General features: G+C 37.0%; 1 protein-coding gene across 1 annotated transcript in view; it reads right to left on the bottom strand.

Annotated features, from left to right (window-relative positions):
* Positions 1–20,374, bottom strand: part of LOC122808563 (cytochrome P450 2J2-like) — a 555,879-nt gene that overhangs the window by 8,011 nt on the left and 527,494 nt on the right. Inside the window, exons 7-8 of the mRNA XM_044079519.1 lie at positions 10,690–10,877; positions 1,936–2,077 (exon numbers count right to left, since the gene is read on the bottom strand). Coding sequence (XP_043935454.1) covers positions 1,936–2,077; positions 10,690–10,877 — 330 coding nt within the window. The remainder of the gene's footprint in view (positions 1–1,935; positions 2,078–10,689; positions 10,878–20,374) is intronic.

Raw genomic sequence — 20,374 nt, 5'->3', positions numbered from 1 at the left:
ACTCTCACCTTTGCCTTGCACTCAACTCTCTCCAATGGCTGCAACTCCCCGAACAACTCCTATCACAATTTCAAATCACATACTCTATATTATACAAGCCATCTACTTGTCCAGCCCTCTCCTCCCTGGTATACCCACCACACCTCAAACCAGTAACTCCTAGATATTTACCAACCAAAGAAAAATGTCAGTAAACTACTATACAAATGCACAGTATCCCAAGCTTGGAATAAACTCCCATCACACATATGTTCCATTCCCCCTATACACTTTAAAAAAGAACTCAGACTTTACCTACTTAACACGAAGACTTGTACCTGTCAGGACCTTACCTAATTCTACCGCACTGCTGTATTTTATCTATTTATGTTCTTCTGTTCTTTCCTACTCCTCAGACATCCTATTCTACCACTTCTTGCTCTTTCTCACCTTACACATATACTTTACCAAGAGACTACATTCTTAAGCTCCCTCAATCTCTCTATAGTGAAAGCTCAATTCCTGTATATAGTTCAGTAAAAAATTAATTATTGTTCATTACTACTAGTTTATTATGTGCATGTATTTTACTTTTATATTTCCTGACCTTTTGTATTTTAATTTCTTTATCTTGGAGTGTAAATTTTATGTATTGTAAATTTGTTTGTAACTGGAGCTTTTCTCCTCGGTAAATTGTCTGTAACTGGAGCTTTTTTCCTCAGGTCTGCACTGAAAAAGCACTTCTCACCCAGCCGGGCAAACCCGGTTAACAAATGTCAATAAATAAAATGAAAATAAATAATAGTTTTGTTGGCAACTCCAGGGACTGAAAAACACATTTTTTTTGTTTAGTATAGATGGTTGTATGCTTCTTATTTTTATTTTATTTATTTATATTTATTTATTGACATTTGTTTATCAGGAAAGTCCACTGGGCCAAGTGAGCCCATTTTCAGTGGAGGCCCAGGGAGAAAAGCTCCAAAGTTTTACTTTTACTTTTTACTCCAAACTTTTAGTTGAGTTTCTGTTGTTATGATTTGTTTTGTATCTTCGTACGCATGCCCATTCATTCAGCATTTTTGTGTTTACTTTTATTTTTATGTACTGTAATTTCAGCTTTAGCACAGGTCAAACAATATCAGGCAGCATCTTTCTACTGTGTGTGTGTGTGTGTGTGTGTGTGTGAGGTTGTGTGTGGGTGTGTGTATTTGATTTCACTCCTAGGTTACACATGCTATTTTTATGCAACACTTTGACAATTGCATAACGTAATATATAATTACTTACCTACCCTCATCTACCATAATCCAATGCCAGAATCCAACGTGATTTAACCACATCTTTTCCATCAACTGATATTAATGTGTAAACACGACTGTGTACGTTTAAAGTAATTTTATTTGTAAAGCAGAGTGACATGACCTTCGGCTTTTGTATAAAAAAGTGTTCACATGCATAAAGATGCATGCAAACTCTCTTTTAAGCACGAACCAAAACTGGTTTCACCCCTTTATATATGATCTTTAACACCCATGAAGTACTAAAATGGTCTTCCTTAGATGCTTATCTTTCTCTGCATCTGGCACATACCTTCATTTTCCTCCATGCATAGCTATAATCAACCAATTTAAGGGGGGAATTATTAGGACAATATTTCAAATTCTTGAGTCCTCTAAGCAATTCCATAAGAAGTAACAATGTTATTACTCATTTTATTTATTCTGATGATGTTTCTGTTTAGAAAGGCATGGAAGTATTTATCTTGCATATGTCCCTTTTAGTGTTATAAGAGAACAGTCATTAAATTCACTATAAATACTAAATTATGGATACAGTGTTTGGAAGAAAACACAGCTCTGTCTTATATGAATTACCTAAATTCAGAACATGATTTTTAATGTATGTGTCATTATGTTGAACAGAAATAAATAGTGAGTCAGCAAATATATATTTTACCTGCTGAAAAGGCAAAAAATGCATCTGGCTTAACAAACTCTCCATTATTATTGAGGAAATTGGCTGGATTGAACTCATTAGGGAATTTCCACTGGGATTCATCCCAGAGTGCTGAGGAGAGATCAATCATTACACGAGTATTCTGTAACAAATAAGACAGTTTTAATAAATTTAAGCTTCTAAAATTGATATTTCAGTTAAGCACTAAGTGAAATGCCATTCTTAAATGATATCACAACGTTATACTTTTACTCACTGAGAACAAAGCAGAATAAGTGAGTAAACATCATGCACCCCTCTAGAGGGAGTCAGTTCAGTTGCAGCCAAACTCATTGTTATGCACAATAAAGCACATTCAGTTTAAAATCATTAGGGACCGATTTAAGAGCATCGCAAAGATTATTGAAAAAGTATTTGCTTTAAAAATACTTACCACTCATGATGTTACTGTGTCAAAGGAAATGAGGGCTGGTACTGTGAAATGCTGAATGGTGTGCTCTAATGTGGCCCAGTTTTGTTACTTTTACTCTTCTAAGAAGTTACTTTTGTTTGCTGCTGTTTGAACACATATTCCTGCAGCAGTTGAGGTGCATGTTTGAAATACACAGTCTGTATTTTCTATAAGTTTTTTTTTTCATTTCTTAATCAGGTAAGCCCATGGTATACATTAATTTCCTCATACGGAGGTTGTACAAGTTGCAAAAGTGCGAAAATACAACCTCCAGATTTCCTGAATGCCAAAAAAAAAAGATGCGAATTTCAAATGAGCGAACACTCATTGGCATTCATTCATTTGAAGTCGGCATTTTGGGTACAGATCGTACTATAGCGGGGATCAGGAAATGACTTCTTTCCCTCACTGTAGTGCAATCTCGGAGTTTGTATATTAAAGTTGGGAGGGTGTGGGGGGTGCAGTGGGGCTTGCTCCCCCCCTGCATAACACTGTATGTAAATATTTCGATTTCGAAAATGGTTGAATCTTGTTTTCGACATTACCATTTTCGAAATCTTGGTATGTTCGGAGTGTTGTGATTCGACATTTAAAGTCACACAACAGTATGACTGCCGAAATGTATTTCAAGGAAATGAATGTATACCAAGCCCATTGCACCAAGTGCCCATTTTTGGGGAAGAACCAGGAACACTGTCTAGTTAATTGATTTGTTCATAGTCGCAGCAGGCAAACAAAGACAAAAAGAATTAAACCTTGCACTACTGATTACATGAAGCAGATTGCTTAGTTCATAGCCTTAATCTTCTTTGCTAGTTGCCAGAATAATGCTTTATGCCTAGCTGCCAAACTACAACTGCATAGTTGACGATTATTGTAATTAAGATTAGAAGTGGAAATTAATGGAGTGGTTAGGCTAATATTTAATAATTCCAGTAATTAGAAGAAGATATTCGAGGCAATATATCACTTAAATGTAGAACTTTGAACTGTTTCCTGAGTAAAATGCATACATATACAACCTTACTTAGTTATGGGTCAGTATACTCTCATAAACTTCTGTATGACAAAAAAAAAAAACTGCAAAATAGTCAAAATAATGGCACATATGTTGTGCCTTTGTGTGCATGCATGCGTGTGTGTATATGTGTGTGTGTGTGTGTGTGTGTGTGTGTGTGTGTGTGTGTGTGAGTGTCTGTGTGAGAGAAAGTATATGGTTTAGGTCATGTGCCATTCATACCAATTTTCACAAATCCCGTTACTAAACAAGGCACACATCCTTCCATGCTGTGTACCCAGACTGCAATCAAATGTGAAGAAATAGCACTTGCAGGGCTATGGGAATCAGAGTAAGACAACCATGTACCCTTACAGTACTGTGCTAATAATCTGAAACATTTATGCAGAGCATGTGTGTCCGCTGCAGTCAATATGAACAGCTGCATGCCACTTCAGCAATGTCAACACATTTCTCATGCATTTAGTGTATGTAAGGAAACATGGATGCACAGCCATCACCGGTCTTCTGCTATATCCCCTTATTCCATCACACATTATGCATAATGCATATAAGTCACATTGGATGGTATGTTGTGCACTCTTTCTTGTGCTGGAACACTCACCATGATTTTTCAAAAGTTTGAGTTTGTGAAAATACTACTGTGCTACTGAAATGGGGGATGGGGCAGGCACATGGTATAAATGTCTATGTACAACATGTTCCTTACAGTAAGATTTGTTCCTGTCTAAACTACATAATCTCTGTGCTGTCTCTTATAATTAGTGCTTCCACTGTTCATGAATCCAGCTGCACACTAAGTATGTTAGAACTGAAACCTGCATGGAAGAGTGGTGGATTACTAAATGACAGTGATCTTCTAACAAATCTGGGAATCTACAAAATAATTCAAGAACACATGGAATATGGGAAGAGAAATGGTGGAGGTGAAATAGTGATGGAAAGAGTTAGAGTGTTCAGTGCATGTAAAGGGCATTCTACACAGGCTCATGAGGCAACTACAATGCAGAGTTGAAATGGTATTGGATATTTATTGATTGATTGATTTATTGATTGATTGATTGACATTTGATTACCAGGAAAGTCTTGACTGGGTATGTGCCCATTTTCAGAGGAGGCTCAGGAAGAAAGGCTCCAAAGTATTACAAAAATATTTTAAGAACAATAATTTTACAGTCTTCAGAAATAATACAAAGACATCTACTGCTTAAATAATTATATCAAATTAGATGTAATGTGACAACACTGGTTAAAAATAGATACACCTTATAGGACAATGATTTAAAATTTAGAGAAAATTTAGACAGTGTATTGACATTAAAGGTAAGTTAATATAATACAAACAGGAATTGCAATACAAAGTGAGAGAATGAAAGCAGGGTTACAGCATCTTTAGATAGAGACTCAGGAGCAAAATTGATAGAAGTAAGGAAGTGAGTGAAGAAGGAGTAAGGTGGTGTAATGTATGAACAGGTACTCACTCATATTTAGCGATATACCTTATCCTAGGGGTTGAGCAAGAACAGAGTCAGATTTTGGTTAGGAAGTCTTTCAGAACTGTTTTAAAGGACTGTAGGGAGGGTATTGACCTGATGGATATAGTTAAGGAGTTCCAGGCCTTAACAACATGGTACAAGTACAGTCAATGCCCAGCAGATTTGCTAGGTTTGTAGACAGAAAGGAGTTTTTGGTTAATGGATCACAATGACTGACTGGGAACATAGTTGTGTAGAATAGATTTTAGAGCTGGACAGGCAGGTGGATGCTGGATAATTTTATAGGTGGTAAGAAGCTGTGTATTTGTTAGTTGATAGGGTAGTTCTAACAGTAAGACGCTGTCCGGTTCGATTCTCAACTAGAACGTCTTTTGCGTGGAGACGTGCGTGAATGGGCGTACCTTCGTTGAAGGTTGTGCGTCAGGGCTGCCAACTTGGCATGTAAAAATCAACTGCCAATCATTAGCGGACCGGAGTTTCGCGGTGGTGGCCCCTAACCGGGAAAAGCCGAAAGACAAAACAAGTGCCATACAGTGGTGGGCATATCTCTCAACTGTACAGATTTTTGCAGAATGTCCATAATTTTGCCTAATATTTTTGGTCCATTACTCATAACATTGTGGTTTCTAGCAAATTAGTGGTGAATCATTAAGGACTGAAGTTAGAAAATAATGACAGACATTTGAGTTTTAGAGTTCATACCCTTCAGTAAATTCATGCTAATGCAAAACCTATTATTCTAGCTGCTTTCTATATTTTCTAGAGCAATATTTAAAAATTGTCCCTAATTTTTGGATCTTTGTCCCACTTTTGTGTATGGCTTTGTCCAGATTTCTTGCTCTAAGAATTTGAGAGATATGGTGGTGGGTTCTGAAAGGGATACTTGCTGCAAATTTAACCACTTTATTATAGCATTGTTTAAGGTGGATTCATGTTGAGGCATCAAAGTTAATTTTGGCAAATGTAAAAAAAAATGAAAACCATTTGTTGAAATCATCTACAATGAACAACTCAACAAGCCCTCGACCACCTCCACATGTGGAGGGACACTCCACACATTCCCGACTTATATACCAACTTAGAGATTGCACAACAGTGGAGAGAAAAAAAGGCAAACTCTAAAACTCTACTGTCAGCAAAAGTAATTTTAGCGAACAGCACTTGTTGCTTTTAGGTTTGCCAAATTTGCATTCAATGAGACAACATGCTCATGTTCAAGTTTTTTGTGAAGCCTGGAGGTTAGTAATGATTGAAATGCAATAAAGTAGTGTGAGGGGCTAGAGGAAAGTAGTGGAAAGTGTAGTTTTAGTTGCATTAGTGAGAAAGTTTTTGGCTGTGTAAAGCATCCTTAGCTTTTTGTGAGTTTTTTGTGCAACTGTGTATATGCAGGTCAAATTTAAGATTATTATATCATTCCTAATAATTTGTTATGAGAAGTGACTTAAAAGCACATGCACCAAAAGACAAAGAGGGATGAACTATAAAACTAATTATGTAGGCTCATATTCAGTTATTAGGAATTGAGTGGGAGGTTGCCTTACAAGCACAAGGTACAGGGTTTGATTCTCCCTCCCCACATTGGGTAATTGGCTACGCTTAAAAATGTCCTACAAGGGCAGTTAGCCTAGTACTAACCTGGGAAGATGCAGTAGTTGGGGAGCCACAGAAATAAATGTATTAGAAATACACATGGAACTCTAATTTAGTTTCCAGTTTTATTGGTGCACTGTAATCTAATCCTAGATATTTTGCACTTGCATAATACAATTTTGACACTAAAACATTCATAGCCTAATGTCATATGAAGGCCTATTGTAGTCTAACAGATGAGTTGCGTCTTCAGGAGAAATTTGTAAGAACAATCATTATTTACCACACCTGACTTAATAGGTTCATAGGTAAGTACTAGGCTAGGTGCCCTTGTGGGCCATTTTAAGCCTTGCTAATCCCCTTTTTTTGCTCAAAGTAACCTATCCCATTTGGTTATAGATTGGCTGTACCCATCCCATGGTCAATAATTATATATTATCCCTAATGGGAATAACTGAGACCATACCGTAGATAATTTGAGGGGATGCATGGGATAAAGCATTTAAATAAATGCCTCTGTCCATTAGTAGTACAGGGGGCAGTTCTGTGGTAAATTTTCTGTTTCCCATCCATATATCTTAGTTTTTACTGCTATGGACAGGGACCAACTTCGTTTTATATGGATGGAGAGTCTGTACCAGAGCAATGGTATCTTCTGCAAGATATGCCTGTCTCTCTAAACCATTTCATTGATGTTGCAGAAAAGGTTTAGATCCATATGCTATTTCTCATGCCATTTGACTTGCTGATGTACAGTAATTCCATCAGTAATGGGTTGGAGGATGCCAGATACAGGTCACCTCTTACAGTCTATAGGACACAGAGTATAGTGACAGTGCTTTGAGTCAGTCCATGTAGGACATGTTGTTTAGGCCCTGTATCCTTTAAGTAACATAACTACAGTGGATATAAAAAGTGTACACACCCCTGTTAAAATGCCAGATTTTTGTGATATAAAAAAATGAGACCACAATAAATCATTTCAAAACTTTATTATCTAACCCAGCAAGTGATTATAGTGCAAAACATTTTCTGAACTTTATCTGGGCTGCAGAATGGTAGTTTGACACATACATGTTGTAAACCTGTTTAATTTTGACAAGAAGCTATAAAAAGACCCTTGGGACTCAATAGTGTGATACCAGCAGTATCAGTAAGTCAGATTATAGTATTCTTAGAGAAATGCAGCACTTCCAAATATTCCTTGTCTTCATTTCAAATAAATCTTCTCAATGCAACTCTGGCATTATCTAATAATAATAAAGCTCCTGATTCTGATAAACTCTCTGCTGAGTTTTGCAAATTACTTTCCACCTGTCTTGCTATTTATGCATTGGTGTTATTTCAAGTTCTTTCTACGTCAGAGTCAGACATAAGCTCCCCCTTTCCCTTATGAATTGTAAACCAGATAACGATTTTAATGACTATTAAAATGTACAGGCCAATAGCCTTCTTTTTAACTTGTAAAAATGTTTTCCATCTGAAATACTATTTATACCACAGAAAAACAATTACAACAGTTAACCAGATTTTATAGAGAGTTATATTAAATTACCAGTATAATTTTTCAAAAGGAGAGGAAAATGTAAATAGTCATTCTCTAGCTCTCCATAAGGTTTTTAAGCTATTTAAGAAACAGTACAGTAATGAAACTTGCCAGTGTGATCAGACATGGTACAGATTTATCAAACATTATAAGATAACCAGTCTACTCCGTATTATTATTAGCGTAGTCCAAATTTTGAATGTGTATATAAAGTTGATTTGATTATTTAGACTCAAAAGTGAGGTGTACATTAGGGCTATCCTCTCTCACCAACCTTACTTTTGTTTGCATTTTAGTCATTATTGAACATTATAGAGCATACTGTAGAAATAAAATCAACAACAGGAAAGTATTTTCTATTAAATTTTCTATTTGCACATGTGATTTGAGCCATCTCTTCAATAATTTCATCATTGATGCATTTTTCAGTTGGCTCAAAAAATATACCTATAATTGTATATAAAATGCATCCTAACAAAACAAAGATATTGATGTTAGTCAAACATACTCCAACTATTTTTAAAAGTGATCTTGCTACCAAATTAAAATATTTATATCGCTGTACTATGTCTAGTTTATGACACTTAATTCATCAACCATTAAATGTATCTTTTGATAAAATGAAAGCAATAACGTACACATTGTAAAAAGTATATATAGCTGTATAGGGAGCATGCATTTTATAAAACAATTTTCCCATATTGGGTGTTTTTTCATTTAAAATCCTTTGTTCCTGTCTCATTATAGTTGAATACAAATGTTCACAATTGTGGTAAAATTTCATAGGAAGGAGTTTGAGCCCACATATTCCCTTTCCAGTAAATTTGGGTCTAAGTAGATGGCCCCAACATGCTTGTGTCATACAGCTAAGACTAATTACTTTCTTTGGCATTCACAAAGAAATGTCACTTCATTCAAATTATTTAGAAGTACTTTGCATGCAGGGCTCTCTATAATATACGTACCTATTTAGTTAAGATCTAGTAATCTGCCAATATTAGCCTATATGTAAACAAACTCAGGTAGATCTGGTATACACTCCATTTCCTTAGCAAGGCATACGCCTTGATAATTAGCTTCCAGAATCAATAAAATGGAAAGACATGACATTAGCATCAGTATTAGAGTTTTATGTAACATTTTACAGACTTCCATTTTTCTAAGTTTAGCTTAGCTTTGCTGAGTAAAACAACAATTAGTTTAACACAGATTTTTCCGTTTCTATATTAGTGCAACTTCTGGATAAATATATTTTACAATGCCCTTTTAATTATTATTTAGCTGGTTTAGTTGTTCCATAGAATAAAAATACATATAAAACTGGACTGACTAACAAATTTTGGAAATATAACTGCTTTCTAATCAAACTTTGCTTTCTTTTTGGAACAGAATCAATCAACACATTTTTTCCCTACAAAATATTGAGTACCTGAAAATGGGATGGTTCATTTTCTCCCAAACGGGATGTTGGTACAGGTATGGGGTCAAGGAAACCTAAATGGACAAGTGGTGGATGTGTCTCAGGATTGACCCATAAAGGAAAAAGACTAATCTTTTTGTTTGATTGTTTTTGCAGTCTGACAAATAAAAAAATAAGGAAATGCAAAAAAATGTGGTTGCAATCCAAGAAAAGAGTAACGCATGATGTACATATATACTGACCTGGGCAACAATTTCATTCACTGGCACTGCATTCATCTACTAGCAACATCCTGAGGTATGCTTCCTTGCTATGTGTGACTGTAAATATCAAACATTTCTAAAGAAAGTTATCAGTTACATTAGTGGAACTATTTCTGATAATACTGAGGCCTGGGAAGGTAAACAGTAACTTTAAGGTGGAATTCTTTTTTTTTTTTCATTGATAATCCATCTAATCTCATACTATGTGCATGGGTAAGTGTACAACAGCACTAGAGATATGATAATTCACTTTAACCACCATACTTGGTTCCTTAATTCTTTGTAGCTTCCTGCAGTGCATAATATGCATCAGACTCTAAGACAGGGGGGAGGGGGGGGTATTAAAAATTTGCAGGCAGCAGCAGCTTCTCAGACAGGTATTATTAACAGAAGTACAAAGTTCATTATTTGTGGCTGACTCGCATATAACACTGATCTTAAAGTATTAAACTCTGCCATGACCTCAAATGTGTTTGTCAAAAAATATAAGTTATTTGATATACAAATTCTGATGGAAATACAAAAGAAAACAATGCATGATGAACTTTCTATATTATGTGGTAAGACTTCAATAGACAGCATGAATATGCATCTTTGACTTCTTAAGGACTCTTTGTACATGCATTATCCAAATTCGCTTAGCACTGACAAATAAACACTGGGTTGTTTCTACTGAAAAATCTATCAGTTAACTGGCTATAACCATGAAGGAAAAAAATCATCATGTTATCATGCAGTTGTAAAGCTTTCAATGCATTTGCAAATATAATACTGGGGGCTTCAGATGAAGATAAAGCAAATTAAAAAGTGGATTGCTTTGGCAGACAGAAAATTCTTGTCATTGTCTAAAGAGTATTAATCACAATGGTACTTATTAAATCCAGGTAACATACCCACCACATTTCAAATATGTCCACAAAATGGGCAAAATAAATAAGTTTCTCAATATTTTACTGGCATTTTAACTCACTGGTGAGATGGTATATCCAAGAAAAGAAACCTCTTTGGTAAAACAGTGGGAAACTCCAAATGGAGCTATAGCTGCAAATCGTTGCACTTCATGAATGAAAGCCGTTGTATATGGCATGTCGGCTCTGTCCGTGTAACTTATTTCTTCTTTGCCATCAAAAACTGAGTGGATCTCACTGTAGCACTTCTCTGTAAAATGAAGATAATTATAATAGTTTTAGCAGAATATATTAAATCTAAATTGTTCCTTTCATTTACTGCACCTCAAGCAAACAACCACCTTTTACAATATCAATAAATAATTAAGTAAATAGGAAGATAGGCAAATAGATAAAATAGCAAAGTGTTGTTATACCAGTAAAGAGTATTTATGAATAAATAAATAAATAAATAGATAAATAAATACATAACTAGACAGATAAAATCACAGCATGTATTGTTATATTGATAAAGTCTGTTTGGTTAATTTGGCATTATATTTTTAAAGTGTATTCTTATTAGTAAGACTAGAATGACCCCTTACTAGTGGTGTTAGAAAGTTGTAAACTAAGATTATTAATTTCCCACCACAGACAAAACATTCTTAATGCTCTCACATTGTTTTGACAGGCTATGTAGCAATATTTTTACTGAATTATCCATGTGTGTGAATTATGGGTTCAAACATGATCTGCATGCCAAAATTTATGAACATTAGTAATGTCAACACAACAGTCATATTTCATCAATGTTAATAAGACTAACTGTGGATCATGTAGTTTCCATCTGACAATAGAATATCCACAGTTTCCTTCATTCTTCTGTATATCTATTTGACACTAAAATTATAATGTTTCTAATGTACTATTTCACAGATATTGATATGCAAATTTTATTACTGGTTAAGCTATACCATATTACAACAGTAGTCTCTATTGAATTCTTATTTTTTCTAGACTGGTCTTCTTGTTTATAACTTATATTGTTCTGCCATTTTTCCAAATCTGTTGAGACAGATGTAATTTATATTCTGTTTATAAATTATGTTTTTGTTACATTATGTGCTAATATATTTTTAATCAGTAAATTGTTCTACTCAATTTTTCATCTCCATTCACCACCCACCCCGCATCTGTCATCTGCCTTCCTGTACCACCATCAGATCATTCCAAATAAACCAGTGGCTTTTAACCAGATAATCGCAGACATGCTTCTTGCTGGTTAGGTCCCAGACTTCTCAGAGATTTTTTCCTTGTGGCAAAATTCCTAGAACCAGGAACTGAGGACCAAATAGGGAACAGTAGACATGGTGAAGGGATACATTTTACTGGGGTGATCACTTGTGTTCCCTAGTAAAGTCAGTGACATGTAATGATGTCAGCATGTGAAGTGCATGAATCCACCCACCTACAAGAGGACATTGTGGAACTCCACCAAGAGAGTTTCATCCTATAAGATTCTTTGATATCTGGTCTCCTGTAAAGGTTATACAGGCAGCAATCCTTCAATTACCCTCCTTTAGGATAATAGTGCTGGTGATGGGCCATATTATCCTACTCTTACCAGAAATGTTTCCATCAACCAGAGTATGTTTGCAAAATCAAGTCACCTGCATGCTTCTTTTTATGTTATTTTGTTTACTTTGGGGACTTCTCCATGGGACTACACTGAATATGACACTTACCATATGAACATTTCAACTTAATAAATTTAAATTTAAATATATATATATATATATATATATATATATATATATATATATATAATATATATATATATCAATCTATCTAGCTAGCTAAATCTAATCTATACATCGACATCTAGCTGTTTATGTATACCTATCCTCCATCTATCATTTATAATAACCATTAAGATATTTTCATTCATCTTCAGTATACAGCCATATGGGCCTCTCCTGCATTTACATTCTAAGGGTACAGAGTTTTAAGGACTATGCAGCCAAGGCTTGACTAACTGCAGGCAGGGTTTAAAAGTACATCTTTGGAATTCAAGTGGCAGATGAAAAGATGTTCTGAGTGACCATTTGATTGTACTAATGTGTGGATGGAGTGTTGCTTGTCCTGTTAAAAGCTAATTTCAAAAGGAAATGAGAAGTTAAACTCCCTGGGAGTCAGTGGTTCATATGAAAAGGACTGGTGAACATCTATAAGATCTGAGAAAACTGCAAATGGCCAGTGAAATTTGTATGTACTCATTGGGAGACTGGCCATGACGGTGAGAACAATTAACACTCCACTTCATGTTTTCAAGTTTTAATGCTTTCAGTTAAATAGAGAATTACTCATCTACTACTGATATGAAATTACCATCAACATATCCATTAATGTCAGCCTTTCACTCTTAAATGCAGACTCCCCCAACAGGTTTCCACCTTTACAAGCTCAATCCATTTAAGAGAAAACCATACACTATGGATTGTTATTAGCAGATAGCGAACATAACCCCTGCACCTTTCTTAACATACTGGAAAATATTAAGATACAACCAAACACCCTAATAGTGGGTGATTTCAACTACCCTGCCATTAACTGGGAAAACTACTCATGTACCAACACCTTTGCCCAACGGTTCTTAAATTCATGAATTCCAATGCCCTGGATCAACTAATCCATAGTCCCACCAGGGGCTCCAATATCCTAGACCTGGTAATTACCAACATGGGAAATCGATGCTCCACACCTATGGTCACCCCCTCATTGGTCAGGTCAGATCATAAGCTAATCACCCTTAACATCCACATCCCACCCCCACTCCCCAGTAAGGAAACCCCCATAAAAAAACTTCTCCAAAGCCAACTTCATGCTACTCAACTCAGAAGTGACAAACTTCATGACACCCATGCAGACGGGAAATGAAAGTTCGACTGCTGAGTCCTACACTAAGGCACTGTATGAGCACATCCACTCATGCATGAATCTTGCAATCTCAAATAGAACCAAGATGCTCTCCTCCAAAAAAAGGAAGCCGATCTGGTGGTCCCCTGCAATAAACAAACTTTACAACAAAAGGAAGAAACTGTTGCAGAAAAGAGGAAAATACCACGATGCAAAAAACTCCCTTACCAGCCTCAGTAAAAAGCTGAGATGCCTCGTAAAATCCTCCAAAGCTAGTTACGAAAATAAAAATGCCAAAGATTCCAAAGACAACCACAAGGCATTCTATAACTATGCCAAGAATCTAAATGGCAATGCTCAGATTTGCTCTGAGCTACAACAGAATGACATTAAATATACTGATCCCCAGGATATTGCCAATATCCTGTCAGATCGATCCAGTGCCATCTTCACCCCCCCCTCTCACCCCCTAAATGGCCCATCTTAATCCCGGATGATTGCCAAATTCCAGTAATAATGGCTACATAGGTAAAAAAGGCACTCTCCAAAGCTAAGAATACAGCATCCATGGGGCCAGATGACATACCAGGCTGTGTACTACATGAACTTCAAAATGAACTGGCACCTCACCTAAGTGTCATGTTTAATCATACCCTCACCTCAGGCTTTGTGCCCACTGAGTGGCGCACAGCTACAGTTATCCAACTCCACAAGTGGGGATCCACCTTGGATCCCGGGAACTACCGCCCCATCAGTCTGACGAGCCTGATCTGCAAGGCCATGGAACGTATTATCATGGAATTTATAAACAAAGATACTGGCAACCTTCAAACACTAGACCCCACCCAGTTTGGGTTCGTGAAGGGCCAATTTTGTCTCCTGAACCTGACTGACTTCTTCAAATCAGTCTCCAGAGCCATGGATGAGGGTAAGGCAGTCCACACAGCCTATCTAGACCTCGTCAAGGCCTTTGACACCATCCCCCATTTCTGGAATCATAGATAAACTTACTAAGCTGGGCATTAATCCCTACATCACTCGATGGGTTGCCAACTGGCTTACTGACAGAATCCACACTGTAAAAGTCGCCCTCCAAATCCAGCTCCAGACAAGTGACAAGTGGAGTGCCTCAGGGTTCAGTCCTGGGACCGCTCTTGTTTGGCATCTACTTCTCTGAAGGACAGGCCAACACTAAGGGACTTTGGCTAATAAAGTTCACAGATGACTGCAAACTGGGAGCCAATACTGAATCCCCAAATGATGTGGATACTCTACAAAAGGGCCTTACAGAAACAGATGCTTGGTGCCAGAGCCATGGGCTCAAGCTAAATGCCAAGAAATGTATAGTTATCCCCTTTGGGAAAAAACATGTACCCGTGAATTACCACATAGGTGGCAGTACACTAAACACCAAAAGTGTGATAAGAGACTTAGGGACACAGGTGGACAGTGGTCTCACCTTCAATAACCACATCGCCACAACAGTCAGGAAATCCTTCTATGAGGCACACCTCATCACTAAGGGCTTTTCATCCAGAAAAAAGGAGGTCATTGTCCCACTGTACTCATCCCTCATTAGACCCATTATAGAATACAATGCCCCATTTGGTATGTACCTCTCAGGACATCTGCAACAACTGGAAAGGCCACAGAAATACCTCACTAAAAGAATCACAGGCCTAAAGCGGATGCCCTATACTGACCTCCTTAAAAAACTCCAGCTATACTCTGTCACATATCGTCTACTCAGAGGCCATCTCTGCTTAACATACAGAGCCATGTCAAACCCAGAGCTGTTGGACATGCTACACTTAAAGAAATCCCAATCCCTCAGAGCCACATGCTCCAGGGATCTAAACCTTGTCACCACAATAAACAAAACATGCTGGAGGGATAGGTTCCTGACCCAGAGACTCCCCAGGCTATGAAATAGACTCCCCATACATGTCAAGCAGAGCACCTCCTTGGCCCTCATCAAAAGAAACCTTGACGATTGGATGGGAGAAAGGAAATTCACCCCAGGGGTCACGTCAGTCGACCTGCTAGACAGGGGTCCAGGGAAGTAGTGTGGGAAGAACTAGCCAGGGAATTGTTATGGCTAGGCTTGTATAGGCCCTAGGGCCAATAACCTAGTACCAACCTATGAACCTATGAACCTGAGTGCAAACCATTAGCACCAGTAACCACAATCAGCACCTCTGTGGCCTGACACTTGAAATCTGAAAACCACACCCTTTATAATAATTATCTGACCCCATATCAATAGATAAGAATCAGGATGTTCTAAGTATTTTCTCTACCACTAACTTGTTCATCAGTAAAGAAGTCTAAGAATGTTACTTTACATTACTATTTCCCAGCAATTTCCTTCAGCCCTCCCCCCATTTTAAGAAGAAGAATGCAAAGTCTTAGAACACCCTGCTCTAGATAGTTAAATCTGTTCCTGTACCCTTTAAGGAAAGGGACTAAACTTGGCATCACTGACAATCAATAATACTGACAGCTTAAAAGACCAAGTTTGTACACTCAGAAAGCATGCTTTACTGAAGTTATCAAAATATACAAAACAAACAGAAAATATTCACTAGCAAAAGAAATTATATAAAGAAATTACCCCATTTTGGTCACATGCAGTCTCATAGACATCTCACATCTCTTTCTGAAGAAATGGTTCATACATACATAATGGTTATAATAAAGGCCAATCTGTCTGATTTCCTGAACTGTTCACAGTATGTCACAGCTTGACAGTCTGCAGGTTTCAATCACATCTTGAGGAAAAAAACAATCAACAGCCTAATGTCCTTTCAGTCTCCTAAATTATGAAGTACTTGTTCCTTTTTCCATACAAAGGAATAACTGAATACTGAGCAATGCACCCTTAATTCCATTAGAAGAGGCACATTAAGTGTCAGGTTAAAAATCAATGTTTTTTGTTAACAATCATTCCAAATTAAAAACACATTAATGAGCAATGCCACTGAAGTCAATAGATGGTACAAAACATAGCATGTTTGTGGGGCCAAGCAAGGCTTCCTGAACACCCCGTCCATCCTGCATCTTTAAATATACTAATGAGCCTGTACAGGAGTGGAAAAAGGATAAGTTCCATTATCCCTAATGTCCCTGTGATCTCATTTGTAAATTGCAAGGATTTAATCAACAGGGAATCAACCAACAAAGCAGGTGTTTAGTATTCTGACAAAATGCAACTTAGCATGTAACATATCTCTCTTATTCTTCGTGACATTGTGCTAACACTAATTCTCTTGGAAATGCAACTAACAAGTTTTTATCAACATGTACCAGCTGAACTAAATGCTTTTCTTCAAACATGACATATTTTCCCCTTCATTCTGTATTGTTTACCAAACCATGCCCCTCACCTGCATTTTAATAAATCATATTCTGTTCAAACTTAACATTTCTCAATCAACTCTCACAGCTGTCTTTACTAAATTTAGTCACACATTGTACTAAAAATATGCTTAGTACTTTTTCATACTTACATAATGATCAGGCCTTACAATTCCCCCATAACAGGATTCAACTCCCTTGAAATGATACATTATAAACATATGATGAACAGTACAGAGAGACATTACATAACTATTTCTATAAATCCATTCTCCTTTTTCCAATACTGTGACCCTCATATACTTGGCCTTCCTGATCTCTGTTATCTTCAAACAGATCAATGTGACACAGATTTCCACAAATACATCTCTGTGTTTCCTTAAAAGAAGACCAATCACAGACTCCGTAGGCTGACTGTATCTGGCTATCCAGTCCTTCTGTAGACACTCCTACATTCTTTGACACAACACCCCACTACCCCTCAGCTCTCTCCTTCCATCTCAGACACATTCAGTATCTCTTCTGTTTAGGTCCCTTCATCAATCTTTCTCTCTCCTTCTCTTTCTCCAGATCAGACTGAACTGGACATTCCTTCCGCTGTGCCAGCTAATCTATAGCTGCATTTGCCAACATTTCCCCATTACAAGCTTGCACAAATCACTGAACTTTTTTACATTATATTTCTGTCATAAAAATTGCTTCCTACAAGATCTCTGTCCATACCACTTGTCCCCCTCCATATAACCATTAACATTGGTGGGTATGTATATGGCTGTCCCTACTCTCATGTTCCATACTGCAGTTTCCAACTGCAACTGTGGACCTGCAGTGACTATCTTCAATACTTTTATATATCATCCTTTGTCACTGCTGTCTATTTTAATAGCCACATTTAAATAACATTATTGAAACTTCACCAGAATGTCTTGGTCTATTCTCCCATGTTCATAAACTCTCCAGTTTGTGTGTTAGATTAATCTGACCATCAATACTAGGCTCAAAGGTTTTCGTCACAGAATTGTTCACAAAACACACATTCTCTACATCTTCTAGGCTTTCCTTCATGCCTGTAGTGCAGACATTCTGTCTGCCCCATGCTCTGCATCATCTTATCTCACCATCATTGAATCAAACACTGTAAATAATTCAGCTGTGTCCCCTTTATTTTTAATCCTTTCATCTAATTGTTGAATTCTTATATTTGCTGCTTCAACCACCTCCTGTACTATTGTCTCTTCTCAGTCCATCTCACCCCACTCACTATGGAATGTTCCCATATCCAGCGAGCCCCTTCACATACGTATTTTATCTACCTTTTCTTCCAATGTATATACTCACTCCCTATCAAAAGATTGAAATGTTCACTAACTGTTTTACCTAACATCAGAACTCTCTTCATGTCATTTATACAAGCTCTCATTCCCCTGTATATACAATTTATAGAAAAAAATCAAATTAAACATGGAATTAAGCTCTTAAACTGACATTATACTGATGGTCTCAACTGTATGATGCTCCCCATTATACAGAGTTAAAATCTTGATGAGTGCATGGGAAACAGAAACTTCACCCCAGAGATACTCCAGTGTCTCTACTAGACAGAGGCACTGGAAGCTAAGGTCGGGAGGCACTATGTCAGGGTAATCCTACGGCTAGGCTTGTAAAGCCCCAGGGCCATTAGCCTAGTACACACCTATGAAGAAAGGAAAAATTGCAAAGTCAAAAAAAGTCACTAAAAAAAAAAAGCAGACCTAGATAAGAGGGAAACATGCCCATAACAAGTGGACCCCATCTTATCAGCTGGGAATGGCTGGCACAGATTTACTAGCTGTGCCCTTCTTCCCAGACTATCAGGTAATTAATGCCACCAGGACACTCCAAAGCCAGCTACTCTAAGGCTCTTACAAGGGTACCCAATTATACTGAGTAAAACTAATATTAATACAAATGGTAATGTTGACCAAACAGCAAGGCTTTCAGGAGTGGCCATAGTGTTGCTAAATAAATATAAGTACTCTCATACGGTAAGATATTCTCTAAAGGACCAGCTACAATGAAAAGTTTAAATATATTTAATGATAAATAATAAAACAACCTGAAAGTACTCAATAAATATTTACAATAAACACCAGAGTTTCAGCCATAGGAAATATTACAATAATGCAGATGAATAGATTCACACAGATACAGAAAACAGTACTTAACTAATCTCACTATATTTTCCTGACTGATCTAAAGAATTACTATTCCCTGGTTACTTAATAAAGCAAGACAAGATGAAGTAAGTGAGTGATCCTTCTATGTTGTCAGGTTTCAAAAACAGACTGCTCTAAGACTTCTGTCTCATCTAGTATTTAAACATAATTTTAGTGCTAGATTACAGAATGACATCACATACATCTGTTCACCTGACTTCTGGTTCCCATACTAATCCCCTTTACTAGAAACTGAACTAGAATCTCGTACATATGTGTTACCATATATACAGATAGAGCTTTGCTAAAATGTGTTATATCACCTCAAAGTCATAAAACCATTTCAGCACTTCTACCCTTCTGGGGTTACCATTAGTTCACTGCTAAGGACAATACAGCAGGATACTTACTCCTTGTTTTCACAGACATTTTGTCTCTGGCTGCAGTCAGAACTGTAAGATACAATATTTATGGCCTAAACCAGGTAATTTAATTTCAGCCTATATTTCAAAGTTAGCTGGACTGAGATTAACCTTGTCACTTCCAGTATCCTCTGTTACAATATTAATTTCAACAGTTACCATACAGTCTGACATACAGGTGCATTTTTTCTGTCCAGCAGGACCCACTGTTGGTACATTGTTTATCACAAGCAACTTTACAAATACATTTTCATCACAAGCACCTGGACAAATCAGTTTGATATACAAATGACATATACAAAACTCCAGCTATCTATCCTGGCATATGTTACACATCCACTGCCCTACTTCTTCTGGCATAGCTGGCAATACCTCATATTGTCACATGATAATAAAGTAGTGGAAAAGTAAATTGGACAGATAGAGGTTGGAACAATTATTCCAGATCTCTTATAACACAGTAAGGTGGCTAGATCAAGGTATAAATCCTTTATTTGCTTAACTTTAGCTGTTTTCATTTGCAGTGTGAATGCAAACTCACTGAGCCACTAAAGCACAAAATACACAGCTAGTATTGTTTTATTGCAGGAAGGTAAGTTTCTTGCACCACTCCTTGAGGCTGCTTTTATCCCTTATGTTCCCTTAATTGCTTATTTATTTTCTTATGTATCCTTTGTTGACCAGGTTAGTCCCAGTAGGCTACTGTCTTCTTTTCAGCGAAGGCCTGAAGTGGTACTTATACTATCAGAGTAAATTTGGCCAAGAAATCAGGACACTTTTCCTACTCTTTCCAAGAGGTGCCATGAGATCTTTATATCTACCTGTGCTAACTGCATCTCAATCAGATGGAACCTAAGTTTAATATCTCACTTAAAGGA

This window comes from Protopterus annectens, chromosome 8.part0 (assembly GCF_019279795.1).
Source record: "Protopterus annectens isolate FY-2018-M chromosome 8.part0, PAN1.0, whole genome shotgun sequence".
Classification (NCBI taxonomy): domain Eukaryota; kingdom Metazoa; phylum Chordata; order Ceratodontiformes; family Protopteridae; genus Protopterus; species Protopterus annectens.
The sequence above is the reverse complement of the archived record's forward strand: the minus strand, read 5'-3'. Positions and strand labels throughout refer to the sequence as shown.